Source organism: Suillus discolor (genome assembly GCF_016758755.1).
Source record: "Suillus discolor strain FC423 chromosome Unknown F5147scaffold_635, whole genome shotgun sequence".
In the NCBI taxonomy this organism is placed as follows: domain Eukaryota; kingdom Fungi; phylum Basidiomycota; class Agaricomycetes; order Boletales; family Suillaceae; genus Suillus; species Suillus discolor.
The window spans coordinates 1-10,904 of record NW_024541882.1 but is presented as its reverse complement, the minus strand read 5'-3'; the positions used below and the strand labels follow the sequence as shown (position 1 = coordinate 10,904).

The 10,904-nt window shown below is 46.0% G+C and overlaps 3 protein-coding genes across 3 annotated transcripts; 2 read left to right on the top strand and 1 right to left on the bottom strand.

Moving 5' to 3' along the window:
- Nucleotides 1-470: 470 nt before the first annotated feature.
- On the bottom strand, nt 471-1,614 carry F5147DRAFT_784669 (uncharacterized protein; the record flags this gene model as incomplete). Its single annotated transcript, XM_041442870.1, has 4 exons — nt 471-717; nt 778-1,022; nt 1,120-1,490; nt 1,539-1,614. 4 exons carry the CDS (start codon nt 1,612-1,614, stop codon nt 471-473), a joined length of 939 nt encoding a protein of 312 aa, XP_041284081.1.
- A 676-nt stretch (nt 1,615-2,290) lies between these two features.
- Nucleotides 2,291-3,088, top strand: F5147DRAFT_784668 (uncharacterized protein; the record flags this gene model as incomplete). The annotated part of the gene is made up of 4 exons (XM_041442869.1): nt 2,291-2,440; nt 2,497-2,591; nt 2,658-2,835; nt 2,912-3,088. 4 exons carry the CDS (start codon nt 2,291-2,293, stop codon nt 3,086-3,088), a joined length of 600 nt encoding a protein of 199 aa, XP_041284080.1.
- Nucleotides 3,089-9,082: 5,994 nt separating this feature from the next.
- F5147DRAFT_739970 (uncharacterized protein) lies at nt 9,083-10,306 on the top strand (the record flags this gene model as incomplete). Its single annotated transcript, XM_041439453.1, has 5 exons — nt 9,083-9,190; nt 9,246-9,368; nt 9,430-9,647; nt 9,704-9,925; nt 9,982-10,306. Coding segments are annotated over exons 2-5 (688 nt in total), but the record flags the coding sequence as incomplete, so codon positions are not given.
- Between the last annotated feature and the right edge of the window lie 598 nt (nt 10,307-10,904).

Genomic DNA, 10,904 nt, shown 5'->3' with positions numbered 1-10,904 from the left:
TCTCTTCTGCCATTCCCAGGAGTGCGAAGTTTTCCTGGCTACTCGGACAGTCAGTCAACATGGTGACAAGCAGGACAAGAATATGCTACATACCACGAAGATACTCTTGTAGCCCTCATCTGACTCTTTGTACTCTTTTGTTCTGCCAACTTCACACGTCCTGCAGAAGTAGTTGCAATGCAGCCCTGCATGGCTACATTCCTCGGCCTGCATGGGATTGTCGCCACTGAGAAACACCATATAGCTCCAGCATAACTTCTTCTTTGTGCTTGCAGTCCCAAGTGAAGACTCCAGATTCCGCAGCTTTCCTATGATCACCAGCATCATGTTTCGCTATAGCACATTATAAGTATCACGTACCTAATTGATTCTTGCATGGTGCTCATCATCTCCATTGGGGCTGCGTGAGGAGACATGTGACGAATCAAATGCAAAACTCTTTCTCAGCATTTCGCGAGGTAGATTCACGTTCACATGTACACTGCATGGTGCTTGTTCCATTGCTTGGATATATTGCCGGATACGTTGTCCATGAAGATTATGAGAGGGACCGAATACACCATATGTCCTTGGGATTTCATGCGCAAAGGATTCGGCATGAGTTTCGCATACTTGTGTGATGACTCCATCAGCCCACAAGCGAGTTCGTTGTCATTGGCAGATATTTCCCTGAAAGACCTTTGAAAGTTAGATGTTGGAATCATCTCCTGCTCGTCACTGACAATAAACCCATCCTAAGTCTATCAGTAAAGTGAAAGTATGCAAGAACGGACTCACCTCTGTTTGTTGTACAGCGCGGCCAAGTGCATGTAGCTGCTTGTCCGCACCATCATTCGTCGACGAGTACAATGCAAAAAGAAGCGCTCAGGTATAAAGTAGTCTCCCGACGCATCCTGCAAGAGCTCATTCACGAAGTAAATCTCTCCATCAACTTTTGCTGCAGGGGGCGAAGGGAGTTCAAACAGCATTTTCTCTCCATTGAACACCTGCGACATTCCCTTGCCGCCATCTTCAGGGTAATCCTGCATCACAAAATGTGTGAGGGGGTTTTTGCATAGTCCTAAATGAGAACATTCAATGTCAGTGTTGAGAGAATGAGATCATGTTGTAACTGCGTACCTTGGCGATGGCTTTTCCAACATCATTGAGATAAAATATATTGCCCGACGTGCAGTTATCTTTCCGTTGGATTGCCGACAAGCGTTTTGAACAGATTCCCTGGAGCCGATTCAATGCGTATAGCGAGGGAACATCATGGGCACCAAGTTCCTTTGCCCCAAGATAGAACCGCCTTTTCTGCGCCTCAGAGAATGGCAGCCTTGGAGAACTAAATAGTAATGCGGTAATATAGTGCTTAAATGATAGGTTAGCAGTGGAAATGCACAAAGATGTTGAAACATACAGCTTTTGATGGCCAGGGATATTTGGATTGTCAGGCGAAACTGGACAGTTCAAGATTGTATCATGCGAGGCGGTCAATGTACAATCATCTAATGATGTAAATAAGCCCTCCTGCACGGAATGAAACAGTGTCTCACCTAAAAGTTCAATCCCAAAGTCTGATTCCATCTCATCATCAAAGCCGATCTCTTCACTCGCTGGGGCGAGCAGCATGGAAAATAATTGCTCCCCAAAGCAAGGGCAGACTGCAACTCCTCGTACAAATCACATGTCTCGTTGACTTGGTAGAAAGGACTGCTTGAGATTGCATCCCAGAGATCAGCGACTGGTACTACTTTGTGGTCTGGTCCATGTGTATCCAGGATATGGACAGCATTGTCGACGTCCATGGCGCTAGAAGTAAAATCTGAGTCACCGTCAGCAGGTGAAGGTAAATGTTCTGCTTCATGATGGCACCGCTGCCTTCATTGTTGCTGCTGGGAAAGAGCCTTCAAGCCCATTGATGTCCAGGCCCTGGCATGATGCTGATGTAGGCCAGTGGCAACATGCTTCAGTACATGCTTGGAATGCATGGTGCGGCAGAGTATTATCACGCTTCGGACACACGTTGCAAAACAACCTGAGATGCTCCGCAAAACTGCAAGACTGCATTTAAACATCAGTAAAACGCTATTCACGTTGAGCACAAAACTTACTTATACCGTCAACAGACCACAGTGCGGCAGACATGGAACCTTTTGTCGAGTGATTGGAGTGCGATAATAATAGACTTGCGATTCTGAAGGTGACTGTTTTGGATCACGTGATTTCTTGGGCGAATTTGGCAAGTCCAAACGGTCAGCTTGAGAGCGCTTAAGTCCCATCAACAGTGCTGAGGCCTGGAGGCATCATGTCAATTCTTCAACCTCATCAATTCTCAAGCTCAATCTTCTATCCAGATATGCGACTCGCTGAATCAAAAGATGTCATTCTACAGCCGTTGTCACTCTTGGTATGGTTTTCAGGTGCAGTACCTTGTCACCTCGCTCATTCGAATATTGTATGTGATCTGATTTTCTTGAATAATGGCTACCTTTACTGACAGATGTTCTATAGCCTATTGAAATGTCTGTGTCTTTGAAAGACGAATACAAATCATTCACGGTACCGGTAATGAGGATAGCATCTCAGCAGCCTCATCCCTCAATAATGTATGTATCTGCACCAAACTCTTGCAACAAGACTGACAGTGTGTATCTGTAGTCTGCGACTTTCAGTCAATCTTACTCTGTAACTGATAACGACGTGTCATTTCCTTTCCTTCCACTTCTGCCAACATTCGACCACACGGATTCTGACCACTGGGCGGAACTATTGGACAACATCCAATCATGGCTCGTGAAATCTGTGGATCCGAGTACACCTGAATGGGCTTGGGGGCTGGGAAGTGTTCTGGTATGCATTCATTGCTACCTATCCCGACTTCCCAGGCAGGAAATGGTCCTTCTGGGATTCTAGCATTTCCCTCAAGGGCCAATTTATCAAGGAGTGGGTGGGAAGCGGCGGCATTTTCAGTACAGTCATCGACGACGACAACAGCGAGCTAGCCACTGTCTCTACACACACTGATACCCTGGACTACATTCGGACTGAATTTTCGAGGCACATCACGCTTTTTTATCCCCATCCTTTGGTTTCTACTTCATGATTTTTCCTCCATTGAACAGTCTGGGACATTTAGCATGATATGTAGGGCGCCATATTGTATCATGTCTGCATTTCTATGTCTTGTCTAGTGATGTGCACAGCCTGGCCTCAAGCCGTGGGCCAGGCCAGGCTGGGTCCATATAGGCCAGGCCAAAGTCATGGCCTGACCAGGGCTTTGGCCTGGCCCATGATTCTGAAAAGCCAGGAGCCGGCAGCTCAGGCCATGGCTTTGAGAGTATTTTGGAAATGTTTATGTAAAAATAGAATGAGCACAAATTGGTTCCTGATGTCGAGCACAATGGTCGCTTCAAGACTCGACTTTGATGACACAACAATGTCTGTCTAATATATGTCACGCTAATCATTATTTACTATTTACTGAGTTGCAGGTCCACTCCACGGACATCCCGCGCAACATTCTCTGGCTTCGATATTCGTCCAACATGTGATGTGTTCACCTGATCTTGACTTAACATTCTATTGCAGCTCTTTGTTCAATGTTCAGGCATCAAAAGCTCGTCAAAATCTTGAATATATCTCCCTATGCTACTCGAACTCGAGCACATTACTCGATGTCTTCCTTCCTGCTCATCTCATCCATCTCCTCTCCCTCATTCTCCTCCTCGCCTTCTTCCCTCCTGAGTCCTGCTCTCATTCGTCATCCGCATTCGTCTGAGCCACGTCAGCAGTTGCTGACGTGCACTGGGCGTTTGCGCATGGTGTTTGCGGTGTTGGGAATGGTGTGGTGGAGCTTGCCCGTGTCGATATCCCACAACCTGACTCCACCATCATCACTCCCGCTGACCGCCTTCTTCCCATTGGGAGACAATGCTGTGGTTCATACATTTCTCTGTATCGTTTCACAGGCTATAAGACTTATAGTTGACATTATAGTTTTAGATTCAGAGGCTGATAGATAGACGCCAATAGGAGAGAATAGAACGAATTAATTTCTGGATATCTCCTAAGTCCTATATATTCTCTTTACTCTCCGACGATCTCAGACACTCCAAAGTTCCGCTACCTTCGGCTTATCGACTAAGGGTGAGCTCGGCTTGTTATTCTCAACACTCCCCCTCAAGCTGAAGTCATGCCTAAGTCGCTGACAAATTTGCAGTGCTTCAGCTTATGTAACGACTTTGTCAGAACATCTGCCACCATATCATCGGTGCAGCAATACTGTTCGTGGATTACTCCATCTTGTATTTTCTGCCTGATATAATGATCTTTTACATCAAAGTGCTTGGACCTTGAATGATATTGTGGGTCTCTAGCAATTGCCAATGTGGACATGTTATCGCCATGGAGAACGGTTGGAGCATCCTGAGGTATGTTTAATTCCTCAAAGAGGTTCCGAAGCCATACGGCCTCATGTGTTGCATGTGCCATCGCAGTGTATTCCGCTTCTGTCGATGAGAGGGATACTGTGTTTTGCTTTTTGGAACTCCAGGTAATTGCTCCTCCTCCCAGTTTGAATACATATCCTGATATCGATAGTTGGTCTCTAGGATCGTTCGCATAATCTGCATCCAACCATCTGACGACTTGAATTTGCCCTTTATCAGGTTTTCTGGTCCCTTGGTACTTGATTCCAAGTTCTCGCATTCCAGCTAAGTATCTTAATACACGTTTTGCTGCTACCCAATGCGCTAATCCTGGGTTTGCAGTAAACGAGCTAAGTCTTTGAATAGCGTATGCGATATCTGGACGCGTCGCTACGGCCAAATACATCAGCGATCCGATCAGTGACGCATAAGTATTACTCCGGTTGCCTTCCTGGTCTGTTGCTTCTTTTTCGAGCATAATTTTTGGATCTAATGGCATACCTACTGAATTACTCGACTCTAGACCTTGTTTTTGCAGGATCGATTCAATATATTTTGTTTGCGAGAGTTTAATCGACCTGTTCAGTCTATCTCGCATTATTTCGATCCCAACAATCTTTTTCGGTTCTCCAAGGTCAGTAATATCGAGTATACTCTTTAGTTGCTCTTTTAATTGATCCATCAGACTCAAATGGTCTGCGAATAGCAACAGGTCGTCAACCCAGACGGTTATTATTTCCGTCCCTTTTTTGGATTCTCTGATGCAAGTGCATGGATCCGACTTTAGTCGTCTGAATCCGATTTTTGTTAGGCGTCCATTTAGTTCAAGGTTCCATTCTCTACCCGATTGTTTAAGGCCATAAAGGGTCTTCTTTAATCGGCATACTCGGCCAGTTCTGTCATCATAGCCTTCAGGCTGTTTCATGTATACTTCTTCTTTGAGTACGCCGTTTAGGTATGCTCCTTTTACGTCCATCTGCTGTACTTCCCAATCGAGGGATGCGGCTGTGGACATTACTGAACGTATCGTTTCTAGACGCACGACTGGTGAAAAAGTATCTGTGAAATCCATGCCCGGTATCTGTGAGTACCCTTTGGCTACCAACCGCGCCTTGTATTTGATTATTTCCCCTTCTTTGTTTGTTTTCTTTACTAGGACCCATTTATTTCCTACTAAGGTGCGATCTTTTGGGGGGTCAACCAATTCCCATGTACCCATTTGTTCTAATTGAGCGAGTTCAGTTCGTACCGCTTCTTCCCACTTTGGCCACTCATCTGACACTTGCACGTCCTTTAGTGACTTTGGCTCATGTGGTTCGAAGCTGCCGTTTGCCATGTAGGTGGCTAGAACTACTTCCTCTTCATAGAGCTCTTCGTCAAGCTCATGTCTTTCATGTGCAAGGTACGCCCATTCTGGTTCTGTGTCATTTAATTGGCGATAATCCTGTCTCACCGTCTGTCTCTTTGTTCTTCTAGGTGGTTCTATTTCATCTGAATCTGTCAGGGGACGTTTCCTCTTTGGAGTTGAGTTGTTTTTGTCTTCTCCCTGCAGATCTTCACGCTTATTTTGATCTTTAGGATCCTCTATGGCATCTTTAGGTAATATAGCGCTATTTTGTGATGTCTGCGCATCTTTCCCTTCTAACTCCCCCTCGCGCTGCACACCATGTACTTGCGCGATGTTATTTAGGAACTTATAGTTCCTTGATACGCGGATTTGGTGCATCCGTGTATTATAATATTTAATTGCTCTTGGCCCATCCGCAAATCCAACAAAGATTTGTTTTACAGATCTTGGGCTCATTTTCGATTGATTTGTGCCCTCTTGGAGCACATATACTGGCGCACCAAACTCCTGTAGGTGAGTTATATTCGGTTTTTTACCATTCCATAGTTGTTCTGGTGTCATGCCTTGTAGCGCTCGCGTAGGCGCGTGATTTCTTATATATGCGGCATGTGATACCGCTTCCGCCCATAAAGACTCCGGTAAGTCCTTTGCTATTAGCATTGCTCGTGCGAGCTCTGCTAACGTTCTGTTTTGTCTTTCAGACATGCCATTTTGCTCTGGTGAGTAAGGCGCTGTCGTCTGAAGTTCTATCCCCTCATTTTTACACCATGTTATTAGATCATTATTGATATATTCCGTTCCATTGTCAACTCGGAACCTTTTCGGTTGGTCTGTCCAACGCTTCTTTAGGTACATTGCATACTGTTTTACTTTGGTGGACGCTTCATTTTTATTCTTCATAAATTCGACGCTGCACCTTCGGGAGCAGTTGTCGGTGAAGGATATATAATATCTTGATCCACCAACAGATTGTACCCGCGCTGGTCCCCAGACATCACTATGTGTTAATTCGCCGAGTGATTTGGAACGTTCGTCTTTTGCATGTGGGAATGAACTTCTCGCATGCTTTGCTTGGATACAAGCTTCGCACTGTGGCATAGGTGAGTTATCGTCTAATACTTCCATTCCTTCTACTAATCCTTCTCTATATAGGCGTCTGAGGCCGCTATAGGCTACATGGCCATATCTTTTGTGCCAGGTGAGCCAATCTGCGGGTATATTTTCACGAGTGTTATAACTTTTTATTGTTTTATTTAGTTGCGCTCGGGTATTTTTTAATAAATATAACCCGTTTTGTAGCTCTCCTTTGGCTATTATGTGTCCTCCTCGTGCTTTTAGAGTTATCCCGCCATTTCCCATAATTGCATGTCCTCCCTCTCTGTCTAGACGGGTCATAGACACAAGGTTATTTGTTGCAGTTGGTACATACAATACATTTTTTAATTTGCACCTTATTTTTTGTTTACCTACACTGCTCACGAGTTCAACCGTTCCTCGCCCTTCAGCCTTAATAGACTGGTTACTAATACCTGTAACCTTATGGGATTTTAATGGAACATAATCTGTTAATGCGGATTTAATCTTCATGATGTGTGATGTGGTGCCTGAGTCAGCAAGCCAATCGCACGTGATCAACTTCGCTGCTTTACCTTGGCTATAATTTGCCTCGGTTTGAAGTCCATCGTTTTGTTCATCGATGACCTCTTCCATATCGTCGCCAACAAAAGCGACATCCTCCTCCTCGTAATATTGCGTGTCTTCGACAATGTCTTCAACGATGTCTTCGACGACATTCGCGTTGTCTTTCCTTGCACGCTTAAAAGGAGGCTTTGACGGTCCTGCGCCCACCTGTCCGCCACCCTTGCTCCAGCACGTTTCAATAGTGTGCCCACTCTTATGGCAGTTGGAGCATTTGGTCTGCTTGTCCTTGAACCAGCAGTCCTTTTCAAGGTGACCGGACTTCTTGCATACTCCGCATCTCTTCATTTCCTTCCTTTCTCTCTTCTTTTTCGGATTCTTTTCCTTCATAGTGAGCGCACTCTCTTTTCCTTTTCCTTTACCATTGAGCTTTTCCTTCCTTCGCGCATTCTCCTCCATTATTAAGGAGATTAACTCATGCGAAGTAATCGCTGTCGCGTCACCTATCCTGTTTTGATATGTCGTCGTGAAGGTGTCCCAAGACTCGGGCAAAGATGAGATAAGTACTGTGCAGAAGTCGTCTTCTGCTACTAAACTTCCCATCATATGCAGGGTCTCCTGGATCTCCCTCATGTGCTTGACATGTGTTGGGATATCTTCGTCATCGTCGGCAAAAGTTCTATAGAACTTGCGCCTCCATGTGGTAACCGCTTGTTTGCCTCGCGACTCTTTCACGAGCTTTAGCTGATCCCACATTTCTTTTGCCGTTTTAGCTCCAGACAGATGAATCATTTGGCCGTCGGCAACCGACAGCTCTATCACAGTCTGTGCCTTGCGGTCATTGATTTCCCATTTTGTTATATCAGCTTCCTTTTGTGCCGACGCAGGCAACAGACCTCGCGCAGGCTTAGGGACAGTACCCTCGACATATCCTTCGATTCCTTTTTCGAAGAGGATGGCTTTGACGCGACGCTTCCAGCCCAACCAGTTCTCGTCATTCAAGTGTTTGATACGGTACAACGACGATAGAGAGGAACCAGTAGTTTGGTCCAGCATATCAGGGGTTTGTTTCGATTAGATTCTGTAGTGTTTTGATAATGTTTTTATTTGCGTACGGCAGGGCTCGTAACCTATCGTTTCACAGGCTATAAGACTTATAGTTGATGTTATAGTTTTAGATTCAGAGGCTGATAGATAGACGCCAATAGGAGAGAATAGAACGAATTAATTTCTGGATATCTCCTAAGTCCTATATATTCTCTTTACTCTCCGACGATCTCAGACACTCCGAAGTTCCGCTACCTTCGGCTTATCGACTAAGGGTGAGCTCGGCTTGTTATTCTCAACACTGTCCCGCCAGTCATAAGCATTGCAGCCATGCTGAGTCATCTACATCGCTAATCTTTACAACTCGCACGTCAGCATGTTCAACTCGCAATCAAAGCCTTGGATGGCACATGTCACAAAGAAGCCGCTGACATTCCACCGCCGCTCTTGACTGCCGCAATTAGTGCTGCCGCGGTCCGGTCCAGAACCATGGTTCGAACCGGACTTTTGGTCCGGTTCTCCGCGGTTCGGTCCATGGTTCTTGCGCCAGCCAGAACCGGACCGGAAAACGGTTCTCGGTTCTAGATCTTCCCAAACGGTCCAGTTCTGGTTCGGCCTTCCCGAACCATTCCGAACCCTTATCGACTTCGACTTCGACAACACCTGCCTCGACGTCAGACTGTTGTCTTTGGGATTCACATTGTTGATTAATCAAGCTACATTTAGCCTTTTCGAAGGTATACCGGTAAGCACTAACTAATTAAACTCTCAAGTCTCTCACCTGCTCACCTCTATAACAGGAAGTTCTATTCATTGAGGACCGGCTACAACACTGCGCAAGACTACCTTTTACTGGAGGTGGATATGTTAGGCGCGGTCAAGGTGGATTTTGGAGGGATTGTGTCTTGCGCTATGCTGCAGAGGTGCGTATTTGTGCTCTGAATGCTGATGGCTCCCTCAAGGGCCAGCACCCATCGCTACCAGCGCACAACCCATCACACGCCACGCCACCTGCGCCTATGTTGATGCCCGCCACCTCACTGCATCCCCTCTCACTCACTTGCTGTTCTTGCTGGCTGGCTTTTGCTGGCTCGCTTGCCATGTCTCACTCGCCCACTGTCTCTCACCCTCTGTCTCTCGCCCGTTGTCTCTCACCCCGCTGGACGCGACCCAATCTTTCAATACGATGAGAGTTTTTGGAGGTACGTTTTATTTGAGTTGTGATGACGCGATGTTGAACGATCACCTTGCACTACAGGCTTTGCGCATCACGCGATTGAGGACATCATTTGGAAGAACTACCATCATTTTCGTCCTCTCACCTTTGGGTTTGACACTTGTGCTTCAGGGCTATCGCAAACAATCCTGAAGTCTTCCCCGAACCACACAGGTTTAATCCTCAGCGTTGGATTGACGATGCAGGTTGCGCGCGATAATCTCCGGTTGATCTCCGGTTTTTCACTTTTGGCTTTGGCCGTCGGTGAGTAGTATCGTTCATCTCTTGACCATTTCTTACGCCTTACTTGAAAATGTCAGAGTGTGTCCTCACGAATTGGTCAGTCTTCATCAATACGGCTCTCATCATGTGGGCTTTCCACTTTTCGGAGAATCCTGCGGCCACCAGCATCACAATTTTTTCTGAAGCGCTGGCCACGTCAGCATCTTCAGCAGCTACAGAGGCAGAGGGGTATGGAGTCATCATTAGAGTAGCTACTCGATGTGTAAACTAGTATTTCAATGTTTTGTTTTTCGCGCTTGCCACTGAAAATTTTCGGGTTCGGTTCGAGTTCGGACCAGAAAAAAACCGAACCGGACCACAGAGAACCGTTCTCTGTGGTCCGGTTCGGGGTTCGAAGATTTTGCAGAACCGGACCACGGCAGCACTAGCCGCAATTCATCAGCAGGTGAGTCATGTGGTTGAATCCTGTTTTCACAACGACCTGCTCATGCTCACTTTGTCAGAATAGCAAATTCCCTATACTCAAGCCGTGGCTCAGGCCAGAGCCGGGCCAAAGCCAGCCATCATTTGCGACTTTGGCCCAGCTTGGATTTTTTGCAGGCCAGAGCCGTCTGAAGCCAGGCCAAAGCTGCGGCTTTTGGGCCAAGCTGGGCCAGAACATCACTAGTCTTGTCTTTAAATCAGTCTGTATGTTCAATGACAAGCTACTTCATGATCAACTTCTCTCGTGGTTTGCAATGCAAAGCGTGAAATTAGACTATACTGCCTACATGATGTCTATAGCGCCCTATACTTGTCATGTTGTCTACCCTATACCTGTCATATGTAAAATCTATATCTTGCATCCTATATGCTGTACAAGCAAGGCTGCCGTTATAGATTCTACACTTACCGCATACATGACATACACCTTTCATATATAAATCCTATATCTTGCTCTCTTTGCCATGCATTTGTTGGTGTCGTTGTCTTGCCGATGCTTTACTCCGAGGCTCGGAAA